Source organism: Chiloscyllium plagiosum, chromosome 20, assembly GCF_004010195.1.
Source record: "Chiloscyllium plagiosum isolate BGI_BamShark_2017 chromosome 20, ASM401019v2, whole genome shotgun sequence".
NCBI lineage: Eukaryota > Metazoa > Chordata > Chondrichthyes > Orectolobiformes > Hemiscylliidae > Chiloscyllium > Chiloscyllium plagiosum.
Genome location: NC_057729.1, coordinates 42,358,679 through 42,377,715, shown reverse-complemented (window position 1 = coordinate 42,377,715; position 19,037 = coordinate 42,358,679). Strand labels below are relative to the sequence as shown.

General features: G+C 38.9%; 1 protein-coding gene across 2 annotated transcripts in view; it reads right to left on the bottom strand.

Moving 5' to 3' along the window:
• Window positions 1-19,037, bottom strand: part of LOC122560207 — a 119,296-nt gene that overhangs the window by 44,024 nt on the left and 56,235 nt on the right. For both annotated transcript variants that reach the window (XM_043710621.1, XM_043710620.1), the window contains exon 2: window positions 1,956-2,182. In XM_043710621.1, the coding sequence (XP_043566556.1) occupies window positions 1,956-2,182 (227 nt within the window). The remainder of the gene's footprint in view (window positions 1-1,955; window positions 2,183-19,037) is intronic.

The window sequence follows — 19,037 nt, the reverse complement described above, 5'->3', positions numbered from 1 at the left end:
GTTCTACATGGATAAAAGTTGGGGCCCTTGCTGTTTGCAGTCAATATAAATGATTTAGACTTGAATTTACAAGGGTTGATCAGCAAGTTCAGGGATCATATGAAAATTGATGGGTTGGTAACTACTGAGAAGGCTACCTTAGATTTCAGGTGGAAGTAGGCGAGTTGATTAAATGGGCTGATCACTGGCAAATGAAATTCAATCTGGATCAGTGTGAGGTAATGCATTTGATTGGACAAGCAAGGCACGGATATACATGCTGACAGCAGGAGCTGGGAAGCACCAAAAATCAGAGGGACCATAAGGTAGCAGGCCAGTTAGATAAAGTGGTTAAGGAAGCATATAGGATACTTGCCTTTATTAGCAGAGGCATAGAGTTTAGAACAAGGAGGTTATGCTGGAACTCTGTAAAATGTTGATCAGGCCACAGATAAAATATTGTGTGCACTTCCAGAATCCACATTATAGAGGGATGCGGTTACACTCACAGGGCATAATCAAGATTTACCTGGATATTGCCTGGACTGGAGAGTTTTAGCTTTGGAGAGATTCGATAGACTGGAGGTGTTTCACTTGGAGCAGAGGAGACTGAGAGTGGAACCTGATTCTAATGCATAAAATTAGGAGCCATAGACAGGGCAGATAGGAAGAGACTTTTGCCCTCAGTGGAGGGATCAAAGACGAGGGCACATAGATTTAAGGTAAAGGGCAGGAAATTTAGAGGAGATGTGAGGTAACTGTTTTTCACAATGAGGGTGGGTGAGAATTGGGAACTTGTTGCTTGTAAGGGAGGTAGAGGCAGAAACACTCATAACAGTTAAGAGATATTGAGAAGGACACTTGCAATGCCAAGGCATACAAGATGATGGATCAAGTGCCAAAATTAGGATGAGATTAGTTAGGTGCTTGATTTGAATTGGTGCAGATTTTGATGGGCCAAAGGGCCTTTTCTCTATGGATATGAAAGATGGGCAATTTTTGATGGCAGAAAGCACTGAAATCAGCAAGGGAATGGACATGTCACCCCCTGCCATTTTGCCACATCAATCTCATCAGAACTGCAGTATGTGCCAGCAGTTTACATGGCAAATATACTGTGTGCGCTTTAAGCAAATGGGGATGTATGAATGTTTAAGGGGAAGAGTCCTGAGTGGAGTTGAAGAGGGCACACTGTCAATCAGGCTGTACCTCCACAGTCAGTCAAGATGCTTATCTGATGAAACTACAGAGGTTGGCCACAGTTAGTCCTGCAAATCAAGTGCAAGCAGCCCAGGATTACACGTAGGCCAGTCTAGGTCATGTGGAAGCATCAGTCAAGGGCATGGTGTGGAGGTGCTGGTGTTGGACTGTGGTGGACAAAGTTCAAAGTCACACAACAGCATGTTATAATCCATCAGGTTTATTTGACATCACATTCTTTCTGAGTGCTGCTCCTTCGTCAGGGCATGGACGTGTTTTTCGTTTGCAATAAGACAAGCAGAAAGATTAAATACAATGGAATTAGATGCTGGAGTAGATAGCAGTCATGCTTGAGCAGGTGAGCTAGTGAGGTCTCCCCAGTGATTATGAAGGAAGAGAAGAGTGTGTTAGGCATGATTGAAAACAACAAATGCTGGCGATCACAGCAGGTCAGACAGGATCCATGGAGAGAGAGTAAGCTATTGGTTCAAATCTAGCTCTGATGAAGCATCATCTAGATTTGAAATGTTAGCTTGCAGTCTCTCCATATGCTGACCTGCTGTGATCTCCAGCATTGGTTGTCTTCAGGACAGATTCCAGCATTTACAGTGTTATTAGGCAGTATAGTTTGAGAAGACGGGATGTATGTGTGCCCTAGAATTGAATGCTGAAAACTGAAGTCCATAAACCTTGGTGAGATGCATGTGCAGTGGTAGAGTTAGACTGAGTGCAGCCCTGTGAATGTGAAGTAGCAGAGAGAAGATAATGACACTTACTTTTGCAGAGCAGAGAACATCATTGATCCTCTTGTGACATTTGCTGGTTTCCATTTAGTTACATGACACACCATTGATCCACAGAGCAACTTCTGATCTGGTGATTCCATCTGCTGAAGTGGTTTGTTTTGGTGATTAGCAGGAAGAAGGATTACCATGCTCTCCACCAGTGTGTCCACCAACACTTGCAGATCCCTGTCTTGGAGGGAGGAGCTCGTAATCCTTTTCTGTCAGAGTCAAATACAGTAGTTTGAGAGGTTATTCCTTCTTGCAGCATCTGAAATGGAGTGCAGTAGCCATTAAATATTCTACCAGAGACATGTAAGCCAGAGGATCTCGCTGTTCACAGCTATTTCTGCAGTTCTGGTCATGAGATTCCCCGAGAAGCACAATTATCCCGAGATGAAAATGAGATTGCATGAGATGGAAAGTGGAAGATTGCTTGAGAAAATTGCCCTGGGCCATGGTGAACTGGACACCATGCAATATATTTAGCTGCTAATGGGAAAATTCAGCTCCTCCTCCCTCACTTCCTGTGAAGACTGCATTTCCCTCCCAAGTTGCCAAGTTGAAAAGCAGACACAGAAATGAACTTACGTGGCCAAGTCATATTTATTTAAATGACAATATTCATCAAATTGCTAAACAAACTATTCTTTCGAGCTGCAACTACTTCTTCCTGTTGTAACTATGTTTTATGAAGATTGAATGCCAAGATGGATACCACTCCAATGTGAAAGAAGACATGGATCTCAAAAAGCCCAGATGGTCAACAAGGTGCCAGGCAGAATCTGAAGCTATGCTTGATGACTAACTGTAGACTTTATCAACATATTTTTAATAGCACACCTTCACCTACAGGTTCCTATATTTCTCTGCCATTGTAACTACATCTTTCTGTTTTGAAAGATTCCCACAGTTACTCACTTCTGCTTTTGGTTGGCATGCCTTTTTCCCTCCTTGAATGAAAAAAAGACAATAACACAGGAAAGTGATTAAAATGAAAGATTTTCAATAAGTTATAATACATTATGTGATTATGAATTTGAAAGAGGAAGGTGTTTCAGCCTGTAAAATAAGGTTGCTTGAGATCAGCAGATGCCCTTGTAGTCAGTGAGTTGAGAACATGGCTTTGAGTAAAGGAGGTGCTTGAGTGTTTAACCATAAGACTATAAGACAATAAGACAATAAAAAATAGGAGCAGAATAGGCTATTTGGGCCATCAGGTCTGCTCCACCATTCGACTGTCCTGAAGAACGGTTATACCCGAAACGTTGACTTCTCCTCCTGATGCTGCCTGGCTTGCTGTGTTCTTCCAGCCTCCTGCTTGTCTACCCTGCCATTCAATTGTGGCTGATATGTTAACCAACCTCATTCTCCTGTCTTCTCCTTGTAAGCTTTGATCCCCTTACTAATCAAGAACCTATCCACCTCTTTCTTAAATACACTAATGACTTGGTCTCCACAGCCCTCTGCAGAAATGCATTCCATAGATTCACCTCCCTCTGGCTGAAGAAATTCTTCCTCATGTCTGTTCTAAAGGATTATAGCTTTATTCTGAGTCTGTGCCCTCTAATCATAGTTTCACTTATTAATGGAAACATACTCTCCATGTCTACTCTATCCAAGCTTCTCAGTATTCTGCAAGTTTTAATGAGATCCACCCCTCATCCTTCTAACCTCTTTTGAGTGTAGACCCAGAGTCCTCAACCATTCCTCATATGACAAGCCCTTCATATCCAGGATGATACCTGTGAACCTACTCTGGACCGCCTCTAAGACCAGCACATTCTTCCTTAGATATGAGGCCCCAAACTGGTCACAATATTCCAAATGCGGTCTATCCAGAGCCCAATACAGCCTCATCAGTATATCCCTGTTCTTGTATTCTAGCCCTCTCGAAATGAATGCTCACATTGCATTTGTCTTCCTAACTGCCAACTGAACCTGCGTGGTAATCTTCAGACAATCCTGATCTAGTAATCATGAGTCCCCTGGAGAAATTGCCCTGAGCTAAAGTGAATATTTCTGTTATACTGATCGCTGAGGGAGAAATAGCTAATAGGAAGTTATGTGATTGGTGTAGTTTGGGTTGTCAAGTGTGTGTGTGTTAGCCACAAAGCCTTAACTTAGCTTAACCAATCTTATGTGGCCATTGAATTCTTGGGAATGGTGGTAACTGCACTGACTACCTCTGCCTAGATTCCCAGCATGGTCTCTGCTACATTCTCCAGTTAGGAATATAGCAATCCTCATTTACCAATTTTCATTGTGCACTGCAGTCACGTATGACCAGAAAACAGCATCCAACAAGCAAAAAGACATGACATCTAAATAGACAAAGTATTGCAGTGGTGCATTATACAGAAAAAAAACTGCACAGTGATAATGTCACACTGGACTGACCATAATGCACAGGTCAAGTAAAAATACGTTTTTATAACTTTTCCAGCATCACACTCTTGACTCAAGTAAAAATAAATCTGCCAAGGGTCAAGAATTAGTTTAAATTTCTTCACAGTAGTGATTGAAATCCTTGGTAGAAGATTTGATTACTCTTCTGAAGTTGAATATTTTGAAATGCAGAAAAACTAGGTGAACATTTTGCTGGAATGCACATGAGCAATGTCCTGACATTGTGTCAATAACCATTTCACTGGAAAGGGTCTAGAGCCAGGGGATACCATCACAGAATAAGGGGCAAAACATTTAGGACTGAGATGAAGAGGAATTTCTTAACTCAGAGTGCGGTGGACTTTTGAAATTCTGTACCTCCAGAGTGCTGTGGAGATGTTCAAAACTGAATTTTTTTAAAAAATCACAGAGCATGGTGATAGTTCAGAACAATTCTGTTGATGTAGAAGATCATCCCTGATGGCATTGAATGGTGGACTGGGTTTGAATGGCTCAATGCTACTATTTCTTAGGTTTTTATGATTAATAGAACAGAACCAACCCTACACAACTTTGGAATTTAAATGATTTCTAGAGGTACGTTTTTACCATTTCTCAATCGAGTATTTAGTTTCTAGCATTACTTTCTCTGAAGCTCTCTATAGGCTTCACAAAACATATTATTTTTCAATTTCTCAATGACACAATGAGGCTAGTCTTATTAACAAAGCGATCTGCTATGAACTATTTTTAGTTTTCTCATTACTCCAATTCCTTAACGGACATATTTGTGCCATTAAAACATTTGTTGTCTCCAAAAATACTTCTGTCAAAATATTTCTGAGGACTCTTTGCAATATTTCCCCTGCAAAAGCACAGGCTATATTACCTGATATTAGATTTTAGCTTGTTCCCCATAATGGGTGTGATTTTTAACTGAATAGTGCCATTTGCATTTGATTGATGGGGTGCATCATTGATTGCATTGGATACCAAGTAGCCCCAAGTCTGCCATGTACACTTACTGCATTATCCCCTCCATGGCCTATTTAAAGTAATGTTGTATGCCTGAAAGCAAGATTGCAATTCCCTGCTTCACATTTTTTTGAGAGAGGAATGTTAAAAAAAAATTCTGCTGCTAGATGAACATACCCTCACATTTCTAACATCTCCTTGGAGATGCTGGTGCACAAAGTCATGGCAAAGAAGAAGCTTGTCTGTACCAGCAGCCATAAAAGCATGTCTAAATCCAATATAAAGCAGGAATGGACAGAAGCACCTCAAATGTTACCCTCAGTACGATGAGCTTAGAAGAGTAACAAAGATGAGCACAGCACTTCACCTCTCCAATTCGAGCTACAGAATCTCCCAATGATCCTTCACTTCTTCCCCCATCCTTCCTCTCCTTCTCATAACTTGCCTTTGCTGTATAACCAAATTGTCACATCACTCATTCCAAGATTCATACTTGACACATACCTTCACATGTATTAAATCCCCATTCCCATCCCATCCTGTTTCTTCAACACTTCTCAACTCACATTGCCCATAAAACCCCAGCTGTCCTTTTAAACAACCACTCATGAAGTGCCTCTCTCTTCTTGCAGGATGAAACAGCACATGGTGAAGGAACATCTTTAAATCTATGGGTTGTCATTGCTTAGTGGTTAGGCAATCAAGTTGTTGGGGCTACATGTGAAGAAACATTGAGTACCATGAGCAGATGATGATGGCAGGAGCAGCCCAGAAGACAAGATGTTTTCCAAGCTAAGAGTTGTCTTGTATAAAGCCATAAAGCAAAAAGTAACAAAATGATTTCATGTACATTACCAAGCCATTCATTTTATACAGAGAAATTCAAAGAGATTTAAGCAGGTTAAAATAATTAATAAATGGGCGAACATTAAAAAAGAACACACCCTTATTGCAAAATCTAAGACCTTCATCCTCACCAGAGACATTATTGGTAATATTTTGGATCTATTATGAATTAGGAGAAGGATATTAACTTTTAGTGTTTCACTATGATAATGCCAGTAAAGCCAACATTACCCTACTCGCCTAACTTTATGATACACAGTGTAGCAATATCTCCCAGGACTATTAGGCAAAATATATTGGTAATTGTACTTTGCTATTATTACTAGCCTAGAAGTAGTGAGCTCCATTATTCAAATATAGACACTACAATATCTGCCACTCCTGGTTAATCATGTTAATATTTTATATTTAATGAATTCTAATATGTTGATGCTTACCGTATACTCATGAGGTTATATCAATATTTCCAAAATCATCTTCAAAACATTGTTACAAAACCATGCTGATCTGTAATAATGCACAAATACCTAATATGGTTATTGGGAAAATTTACTTCATGCTAGTTTAGTAGTGGTGTTAATCCATTTACTGAAAGAAAAAGTTTCAGATGAATGTGTTGAGTGTTCATATAATCATATCTCAAGCTGGAATTTCAAGGTCACTGGATTTAGTGATATATTTTTCTCAGGTTTCTGTTTGAATCAGATAAAAATATAGCTGGAGAAAAATAAGAAGAATAATCTGGTCAGCTCAATACATTTACAAACCATGGGTCATGGCATTCCCTCATTGAAAAGTAATGAACCATCATCAATAATCAGACTCCCATTCAACCACTTGGTGAATTCCACATAACTAGTGAGATAACCAGTAGATTCAAAAATTAAAGAGGCAACACATTGTTGCTGAAATAGAAATAGTGTACATTTTCAGTAAAGATAATTGTGTGGTTAAATAAAACAAATTCAAAATTATGCAGTCATTTGTGCAGTCTTAATAACCAGTACTATGTCAAAAATCTACAAGGGCTTCCCTTCCCCATACTGATGGCATAAATCTAGCTTTACATTAGAACCTTCAATAAATATGAGAATATTTGAATGGTGAAGATTATTTTTCTTGCATCTGAAGTTCTGATTTGAGCTGCACTTAAATTTTGTCCCTGAATCCCAGTAAATTTTGCCTCAAGGTGTTTGAGCACAGAACTGTAATCCTGCCACTTTGGAAGTGTTTATTGAATGGGGTAAATGAATATTGAGAAATTTACTGACACATTCAATTATTCAATTGTTATGCTTTGGCTGTAATAGATATTCATGATAATCAGTTAAATAGTGTTTGTTTTCCCACTTCTAAACATATTCCCATCTCGTTGACATAGAAATTATTGTTTGTGAGGCTATTGTACAATACTTGATGCACTTGTAAGGCATTGTTATGACAAAATAGCAAACAAGTGGATGTCACTATTGGGAAGTCTATATTTGTCAGCAAATGCTGTATTGGATGTGCATGTTTGTGTGCTATCTACAAGAGACTTAGTAATCCGATCATTTGCATGTAAATGGAGCTTGTGCTCTGTATAAATAATACTTAACTCTCACACAACACCTTTGCAATTAATATTGTCTTTCAAATACCTGCAAACCTTTGTTTATACTCCTTGGGTCATTCAACACCATGCTTTAGTCACTGACTTAAACTACAGACAGTAGTTGATGGAATGTTTGAACTGGTGAGCTGAAAGTGCTAATAATGATGTGAATCGCCTTTCCCTTTATTGTTGACTTCTCAAAATCAGCCGAGATCAGGAACTCTTAAGATGGAGGAGACATTCTTGTGCTATTATGATATAGTGTAGTATTAGTTTACTGTAATTCAGTGCTTTTTAAATGTATTACTAATGGGATTTCTTTGCCTTCATAATGCAAATATAATTATCAACTGGATTTACCAAATGTGTACAGATTTGTAACGTCACAGTGTCACTTTGTCTTTATAATGCAAATATTCATGTTATTTAGAACTTGTGTCCTTGGTTTAATTCTTTATAGTCTAGTAACTGCCACCAACTTCTTCCTTTAATATGAGCAGCTCAAGGCAAATAAGATGGAGTTAAAAGGTTGCTGTACATACTAAGTTATCACTCCAGAATAGGAATAAGTTTGTAAAGATCATTCTTATTTAAATTGAACCTTACTGAGTAGCTGCTTCTGCACATTTATCCTTTTATATCTAATTGGCATTAATACCTTATTCAACCATAAACTGATGAATATTTAAACTACTGTGCCAACTGCATGATTTCTGAATACAATTAATATGGGTATATGTATATCCCAAAGATAGAAAGTCTTGGAAACTACAAGAAGTCTGGCAGCATCTGTGGAGAGAGAAGCCAAGTTAATGTTTTGGGTCAATGAGTTATCTTAGAGTCATAGAGATTTTACAGCATGGAAAGAGGTCTTTCAGCCCTTCGTGCTCGCACTGGTCAAACATCCATCTATTCTAATCCCATTTTCCAGTACTTGGCCTATAGCCTTGCATGAAGGGCTTTTGCCTGAAATGTCAACTTTCCTGCTCCTCGGATGCTGCCTGACCTGCTGTGCTTTTCCAGCACCATTCTAATCTTGACTCTAATCTCCAGCGTCTGCAGTACCCACTTCTGCCTGGAGCCTTGCATGCTATGACATTTCAAGCTTTGATTAAAATAGGTCGGAAACATCTTGAAAGTTCCTACCCCTACCACCCCTTTAGGCAGTGAGTTCCAGATACCCCATAACCTTCAGCATGGAAACTGTTTTTCTCAAATCCCTCTAAATGTCCTGCACCTTAACTTGAAACTGTGCACCCTGTTTATTGACACCCCTATTAAAGGGAAACATTTCTCCTGATCTACCTTGTATATGTCCTTCAGAACTTTGTACACCTCACTCAGCCTTCTCTGCTCTAAGGAAAGTAATTCCAGCACACCAAGATGTCCCTGATTCTTTAGACTTCTTCAGGTATTATGATTCATTATGTACTCCCTTGCCTCGCTAGTCCTGACAAAATGCATTACCTCACACTTTTCAGGATTAAAATCCATTCGCCACTGTTCAGCCTATCTGGCCAGTTTGTCCACATTGTCCTGTTGTTTGAGGCTCTCTCTTTGCTATTTACCACACCACTCAGACTCCTAGCATTTACTTCAGTAAAACATGATACAATTGAAATAGTTATTTAGTACGTAAACATCTGTGCATCTTTTTAAACTTTCTCGCGGCAGTATTTGCATATGTGTCTATCATGTTGCAAAGTCTTTGGGCACACATTTCCACTTTCCGTCTATCAGAACTCAGACATCACATGCTGACGAATGCAAAATTTTAATTTCATATTTCATTAAAACAATAAAACGAAACAGATAGTCAATTGGAAACTGGAAGAACTCTGAAGGAATAGAGCACACCATCCATAGACTCCTGATTGACCTGTCTGTAAAGAAAGCCTGACTAGAGAGCAAACTTTCAATGTTCTCACAATATTTTCTTAACAGTTAGACCCTTTAGCACTAAATGTAATGGACCATATCCCAGGGATACATCAGCTCTCTAAAGTGACATCCTGGTTTTGCAAAATATACCCACTGAAATAGTATATGCTTTAATGTGGCCTCCACTGTGCAGACTTTGTTACAGAATGATTTTGATTAAAACAGAGACAGATGAACACTTAAATGAGCAGCTATTTCCTGGAACTCCAGGCATACATGAAGCCAGGATGTCCACAAATCGACCCACGAAGAGCTCAGAAATGACATTCTTGGGGTTGGGACTTCTGATTCTCATGGCTTTCCAGCACTTTTGCGGCAACGCTCTCTGTTGCAATGCAAATCTGTCCTTAAGTGATATTTATTATGCAGAATGCTGCACCTTTTATCTTCTGCATATTATTAATTACAAGAGCCACTTTTGAGCTGTAACTTGGATGGAGAGTCTCGTGAAACTTCCAAAACATTAGAAATCATTGTTTTGCAACATTGCAAATCATTGTGCCATTCAATATATCAATATATGTTATTTTATTGCATTCATCAATGAATATGAATAGGCACATGTTTATGCAATAAATCAGAGACAAATGTTTTCTGAATTTCACTGTGAGAATTTGCAATCAGCATTATGTTTACGCACCAATTAGTTGAAATTATGACCACTTGCCATTCAGAAACTGAGATAAGACACTTGCTTTTGCTAAATCTGGCTCAGTAATTGCTGATGGAAAATCATCTAAAATGGAACTCAGGCCAAATTTCTGAAGGAAATTACTTTTCACAGATATAATTATATGCTTTGCAGAAAGATGTTTCTTTTGCTTATTATACATACACTTTACTTCTTATATTAACTACACTTTTACCATGTGTCGAATTCCCTTGAAATTTGTGTTTAAGTAAAGCAATTGGTTTATTCTATTTTATCTTCATTTCTTTTAACAATAAAACAGAAATGTATTCAGCAAAACAAAACCTGGAACATTGCATGTTTTTGTCTCAGTGAGAAACAACAGTGTTAAAACCAAACCAAAATAAATATGATCTATCAAGGCAGATTTCATTCTCTGATCCAGGAAGAACAAGCAACAGGGATCATAACAGTGAATCAATACAAATCAATGTTTTTGACAGGGAAGAAACCTTGGGAAGGTGTATTTGTATGGACATCATGACCCTGAAGTAAATTTGCAATCATGTCATGGAGCTGCTCCTCATTGGAAATAAATGACACAATGTGAAGGAGAATTATGAAAGGATAGAAGTGGAGAATACGTGGAGAGAATGGCAGAAGCCTGAAGTCAATTCATGTAAATGATGGAAATGTGCCAAGGGGTGTGTAGAGTTGACCGGTAGAGATCATGGAATTATTCTTTGAGAACATAATGGTAAGGTTAGAATCTGGTATATCTCTGAATACCAGATCCTGTAATATTTAGTTTTAATATCTAGTGGCGTTATAAAAAGGAGAAAGTGAGGACTGCAGATGCTGGAGATCAGAGCTGAAAATGTGTTGCTGGAAAAGCGCAGCAAGTCAGCATCCAAGGAGCAGGAGAATCGATGTGTCGATTCTCCTGCTCCTTGGATGCTGCCTGACCTACTGCGCTTTTCTAGCAACACATTTTCAGCTGTTATAAAAAGAAGCCTAATTCTAAAGACAGCTCTTGATGATGCCTTCACCAGCATCAGCCTGTCTTGAAACCAAACTCTTGTATGTCGGGATAAATTCACACATAAAAGGAAAATAACTGTAATTTCTTTCAGTTGGAAGGTAAAAGAAGAATTCTATAGTAATCTTCAATAAGATTAGATTACTTTACAGTGTGGAAACAGGCCCTTCGGCCCAACAAGTCCACACCGACCTGCCGAAGTGCAAACCACCCATACCCCTACATTTACCCCTTACCTAACACTACGGACAATTTAGCATGGCCAATTCACCTGACCTGCACATCTTCGGACTGTGGGAGGAAACCGGAGCACCCGGAGGAAACCCACGCAGACACAGGGAGAATGTGCAAACTCCACACAGTCAGTCACCTGAGGCGGGAATTGAACCCGGGTCTCTGGTGCTGTGAGGCAGCAGTGCTAACTGCTGTGCCACCATGCCGCCCAATAAATGGCAATTGATTTTGTTGCAGTTGGAGTTTTGAAGGTTATAAGATTGGCAGTAACCTGGAATCATAACAATGGGCTATGGGAATCCAAGAGTGATTTCTGATCTTTAATAATAAACAATAACATTACCATCCAGGATGAAACAGCTTACTGGATTGGCATTGTGCCCACATGCAATGAATCCCCTTGCTATGATCCCAGCTGCTTTTATTACAGGACCAGTTAGATCGTTGCTTTTACTTAACAAGATTATCTTTCATAGACAACACAAGCACACAATTCTGCTGATTTGATTTTAACAATTAAAAGCATTTTATTCAAAAGAAATTAAGATAAAATAGAATAAACCAAACTGTTCACATATTACATAATTTGATGGGTTTAAAAAACTCATGATAAAAATACAAACATATCTATCTCAACACCATTATTTTTCAATGTTGGAAAGAGTTCACTTCTCTGTCATGTCTATAAGTTTGACTTAACTGTTTCTTTTAATTCCTGGTCTTGAGAGTTTGATAGACATTTCCTTGATCATTCACATAACTGAGCTCAGACTTTTGCAGCTTCAAATAACCTCTTCAGATTATAACCAAAGATTTCTGGTACAGAATTTCAAACCAAAACCCTTACAGTGAGGTAACTAATTTCCTAAAATAAACTAAAGATCTGCAGATGCTGGAAATCTAAAACAAAGACAGAAATTGCTGGAGAAACTCAGTAGGTCTGGCAGGATCTCTGTAGAGAGGGCAGAGTTACAATTCAGGTCCAGTCACCCTTGTTCAGACCTTAGCTGTCAAACCTGCTGCATTTCTCCAGAAAGTTCTGTTTGCGTAACTAATTTCTCAACTTTCTGAATTTAACTCCTTTCTCCAGCAGAAACTGTTCTTACCACGAATCTTGTCAATTAAAAGAAAAATTTTCCAAGCAATGGCTTTTCACTTTAGGTCACTGAGGAAGCAATTGAGATTGGTTAGACTGAGGAGACTACACTGAGGCCCTCTTGCAATGATATACTGAAGCTGAGATGACTGCTCTCCAACCAGAACCATAGTGCTTTTCTAACTCAAGTCAACAGAGAGTATTCCCAAGACACCCATTGCTGTTAGTTTTACTAGGGCTCATTGATGCCACACTTACTCAAATCTTGAACAATGGGTTTAATTAGGTCATCAACTTAATGCTTCTGACAAAACACAAACTAAGCATCAAACAGCTGGTCATTGTTGAGTAAGTGCTACTTGATAGCACTGTTGATGACAACATTCATCACTCTACTGATTGGTTTGGTGTTTGGCTGGGTCGGATTTGATCAGCTTTATATGTATATTACTTGGAGGGCCGAAAGGCCTGTTCCTGGGCTGTAAATTACAGGAGATATCTGGATAATTTTCCACATACAGAGAAACCTCAATTATCTGGCATTCGCAAGGTCCCGATGATTGGCTAACCTATGTTATCCAGCATTCGATTAACCGAGCGAAATATTCCCTGTCTGAGTCCTTCGGATAACTGAGGTCTCTCTGTAATTGGATAGCTGAAGCTATACTTGAACAGCTTAGCTGGGGGTGCAGCAAACTCTGGAGCACAAGTCTTCAGTACCATTGCTGGAATGCTGTTAGTGGCTTTGTGTTTGCAGTATCCAGTGCCTCCAGCTATTCCTTAATATTACATGGAATAAATTGAATCAGCTAAAAAATGACATCTGTGATGACGGGATCTCTGGAGGAGGCCATGTTGAATCATCCTTTCAAAAATGATTTGCACTAGATCAAACTGCTTCATATTATTCCCCATGGTGTAGTCAATGCTGCAGTCCATCCATAGTGATTGCCAACACAGCAGGCCTCCCCCTCAGGTTCAGGGTGGTATAGACTGTATACATGTTGCATTGAGAGCACTGAATCATAACACTAACTCAAAAGGATTGCACTTCATCTGTGACCATGGTATCACATCATAAAAATTTGCACCAAGTACCCAAGGAGCTGCTGTGATGTCATGTTCCTCCTTCATTTCACGGGCCAGAGGCCTTACAAGTATGGTTATTAGGAGACAAGGACCGCCCTCCGCAGTTATGACTGATGACTCCATTAACCCCTTGACTGAGGCTGAGCATTGATCCAGTGCAGCCCATCCTTCAACCAGGGCCATGGTGAAACAGAAGATAGGCCTCCTGAAGATAAAGCTTTGATGCTTTGGTCAGACTTAGGATGCATTGCAGCATAATCCAGTGAGAGCGTGCCACATAATCCTAGCTCACCGTGCTCTGTAAAACTGGAGCAGGGAAAGAGGGGATGTGACGGACTGGGAACAAGTTGATAGGATTGCAGCAGCTAATCGAATGACGGATAACACAGATTAGCCAAGCATCGGGACCTTGCCAATGCCGGATAATCGAGATTCCTCTGTATGTGGAAAATTATCCAGGAAACTCCTGTACATGTAAGGCTGAATAAATCCAACCCAGCCAATCACCAACCCAACAGTCTACTCTTGATAATCAGTAGAGTGCTGAATGATGCCATCAACAGTGCTATCAAGTAGCACTTACTCAACAATAACCTGCTATTTGATGCTTAGTTTGTGTTCTGTCAGAAACATTAAGTTGCTGACCTAATTAAACCCATCGTCCAAGCATGGACATAAAAACTGAATTCTAGATTTCTGCAAATGTCTCCTGAGGAGTAAGATGAGGAAATTGAGGAGGAGGAACAGAGCACAGAGAGCTTCAGCATTGGGTACAACAATCCAGATGCAATTTAATTGACATCTGATTGCAATGGGTATGAAGAGGTGCAGTAATTACTCATTGACTATCAATTTGTTGTTGATCAAAAAACAAAAGGTTCCCTCCTGTTCTCAGAAGCAAGTGCAGTTTTTCTTTCTTTTTTTTCTTTGCTTCACTACTTTCAGTTCCAGTCTTTCCAGCCTGTAATGCCTTTCTAGTCTGGAATGCCTTTCTAGTCTGTAATGCCTTTCCAGCCTGTAATGCCTTTCCAGCCTGTAATGCCTTTCTAGTCTGTAATGCCTTTACAGCCTGTAATGCCTTTCTAGTCTGTAATGCTCCACTTTGACTTATGAGAAGTTCTTATGATACACTGGGCATTAGGGAAAGAGCAGCATTCCCTTAGACAGTGTTCTAATTCGGGATGACACTAATGTTGGGTTACATTCGTAGTTTAGTTCTTGAAGCTGCAGTAACAATGACTGCCAATCAGACAATGGTGTAAAATTGGAAAACATTTATGAATGTGCACCCTTATTTAGTGTTACCTGTGCCACTGATTTAGTGAAGTGTTACCTGTGCCACTGATGTGTCCTGAAGAATGTTTCTTTCTCATTCCCTTCCCACTACATATACTGTGGCAGCAGATCCTGACTGGCAGCACTTGAGCTGGTGCACGGTTGTGCTTTAGAAATGGCACTCGCCAGGTATAGATCTGATTGGCCTAGAATCTGGGCCATCATACGATGGGGTGGGGTATGTGCTACCTGTGGAGTAGTGGGCCAGGAACTTGCCCATTTCTAATTTACTGTCTGCTAAGCTCCTTGAAAGTTTTGACAATAAGCTGCAGTGGGCTAGAAGGCAAATCTTAAAAAACAGATGGTAAATCCAAACAGTCTAGCAAACATTTGTTGGGTAACTTCGGGATATTTAATACTGTTAATTCTGAAGCAAACAATTGCCAGAATGGGTTGTTGTGTCAAAACTTGTGATGTACCACCTTGTTGGCTGTTTGGGCCATTCTCTTTGCTTTTCGGTTAATTGGGCACCAGATTTGCTTTTGGCCTAATAAGGTGATCTGCATTTGAAAGTAGCATTCATGTGAGGCACCACAGAACTGATCAGTTACTGGTCTCTTGACTCCAGATTGAAAATCATGCTTTAGAATTCTTGTCTCCATTTGCTGAGGCTCCTGAGGCCTTTTCAAGGAATACTCTGTACATGTTGTTTATGAGAGGAAAATAAAACTTTTAAGAATATCAGTATATCACAAAGCAAATTAAAGCAAGTGTGGCCATTGCTGTACTGATAAGAAATGTGGTAATTAGTTTGCATGCAGCAAGATCCCACAAGCAGCTATAAGCCAATAGCAACATAATTTCTTTATTTTAGTAATGCTGAAACAGCGATATTGAGCTTATTAATAATTTAATTACTGAGATGATAGCAAAATACTCAATGAGCTGTAGTCACGGGGTTAAACTCGATGACATCAGTAGTGCTCTTCTTGCTATTTTGTTCCTTACGTTGGCTACTGTCTTGAATTAACTTGGACATAAAGTTTCTAATTTTTCATATTTTAAACATATCGGGTCTGAATTATTTAAAACACTTTCAGAACACTGATGATAAATGAAGTTGCTTTTTTTTATTGTGGTACTTCAACTTCAAAAGTAAAGAAAAGAATTTATTGATACAAAATTGTCCAAAGAGTTCCAATACCCACAAGTCGGAATCTGACTCAGAAACTTCGGAAGATTATCTCAGTTTTGGATCTTTAACAGTGGTTCCTGAAACTAATGATATTCTGAAACCCCTTTGAAGATTTATTTCAATGGAATATGAAAATATGTGATTGCTCCCACCAAACCTATTTTTCAAATACATTGATTAAGACCAGCAGTAAATCCTTGCAATACATCAAATAGAAAACAAAATCAATTCTATAGCTTTTATTATTGAAGGATATGTCTCAGCTTTAAAGTAACAGCAGTTGGTGGAAGTTTTGTCATGGTATATGATTAACTGGAAGGATATTGTTCAATTTGTAGGTCATTAATTCAGTCGGAATGCAGTTGTCACAAAATTTTCCTGTCAGCTGTTTTTCCTTTACTTCAAGTGTATATTCAAGTTTGATGACGTATGTCCAAAGAGCACAGTGAGAAATCTGCCAAATATCAACCACTAAATGATTTAGGTAATAAATGACCCTCTCAGCTTTCAGCTCCCCTGCCCTCACTTAACTTCCAACCAGAAGTTGATGAATTGAATTTCAATGGTTGTCCAGTAGACTCACTCATTTCAGAGTTTTGCCAATACTTAATCAACATCCTAAAACAATGGACAAATGGTGAAAGTAGGGAATAGCAATTACAAAGATCCAAGCTAAAAATCCGAGCATACTATCTGCACCTCAGTTGGTTAAACCTTTGCATTTTAATTCGATGATTGTGAGTCAAATTCCACACCAGAGACTCCAGCACAAAAATATGGACTGACACTACAGCGTAGGAATGAGGGAGTGCTGCACTGTCACATGAACCAGCTTTCAGAACAGGAATTAACTTGAGGTTACCTGATCTTTCAGTTGTGTGTCAAAGTTCCCATGGCACTGTTTTGAAGAACAGCAGAAGAGCTCCTCCAATGCTCAGGGTAATTGTGATGCAAGTAACCCAACAAACATTGAGGAGTTGCAGTTGTCCAACAGTTACGAGGCTCTTGCAAGCTGTGTGGATGACATTAGGGACTTCAGGGAGGATGAACAAAATGACTACGACATCTTGGTACAGAGAGACTTTAAATTGGGGGTATAGGAATGCAGTAGTGGCAGGGGATTGTATAATTAGGAGGATTCTGTTTTCTGCAGAAGTGACTCCTGAAAGCTAGGTTGCTTGCTTGGTTCCAAGCTTAAGGATTTTCCCTTGGGCTGGCAAGGACTTTGAAGGGGAAGGAACCAATTGTTGAATTCACGTCGATGCTCATGATTTTGATAGTACTGGAAAGGATTAATTGATGCTGAAATATTTTGAACCATTAGGAGCAAAACACAAAAACACACTTTCCAAGGTAAATAATCTCATGGTTACTATCTGCATCCTTCAATTTTAGAGAAAAATATTTAAGATAATGGATGCTCTAGTAATAATCTTCCAAGAATCCTCAGACTCTGGAAAAGTCCAACAGGATTGGAAAACTGCCAATATAACATCCTTATTCAAAAAGGAAAGGATACTATTAAAACTAACTACATGCCACAAACAGAAACAGAATTTGCTGTAAAAGGTTAGTAGTTCTGGCAGCATCTGTGGAGAGGAATCAGAGTTAATATTTCAGAGCCAGTGACCTTACCTCATAATTAGTTTGTTTCAGCACTGAATTACATAATTTTACCCAGTGAACCACCAGATCCACTGAATGTTATGTTTTAAAATAAATATTTGCTCATAATGAAGTTATATCAGGCAAATTAATGCCAAATATCTACTTAATTACAGACCAATCTGGAAGAAGTAGTCATATGTTTATGTTGTGTCAAATAAGTTTAATCAAAAGCCAAGCAAAACAAAGTACTTCAGCACTAAAAATGTTTTATAAATTTTGGAAGCAAATATACACTCAAACAATGATAAACTGCTGAGAGTCTTCTTCCAAATATTATTTCTGATAGTTTGCTCTATCATTGCAAAAGCGACTGTAAATAATTGACAGCATGGTCACGCAGCTTTACTTCAGAACAATTCCAGCATTCAAATGGACTTCAAATCCTGAGGAAGGGTCACTGGACCCAAAACATTAATTCTGATATTTCTCCAAAGATGCAGCCAGATTTGCTGAGCTTTTCTGGCAACTTCTGTTTTTGTTTCTGATTTCCAGTCTCCACAATCATTTCAGTTTTTAATAACTACATGCCAGTTAGTTTAACACCTGTCATTGGTAAAGCATTAGAGAATATTATAAAGGATATAATAGTAAAGGATTTAGAAATGCATAATATAATCAAGCAGTGTCAAAATGGTTTAACGGAGGATAAAGCATTACCATTCTTTAGAAATTAAAAAGCAAGATTCGAAAATGGGAAGGAATAGATGTTTGGATTTCCCAAAGTTATTTGATAAGCTACCACACACAAGTTACTTAATAAGATCAGAACCCATGGTGCTGTGAGCAGTATATGAGAATGTGCAAGGAATAGCTAACTAACAGAAGATAGAGTTAGGATTCAGGAGGTGGAGACTGGGAGCATTTTCTGGATGGCAACTTATAATCAATAGAGTGCTACAAGGATTTGTGTTAAGGACACAATTATTTGTAATGTATATAATGAATTGGATGACAGAAGTGAATGTACTATTGTCATATTTGTGGATGTCATAGAAATGTGATCTATATGGACTTCAGTAAGGCGTTTGACAAGGTTCCCCATGGGAGACTGACTAGCAAGGTTAGATCTCATGGAATACAGGGAGAACTAGCCATTTGGATACAG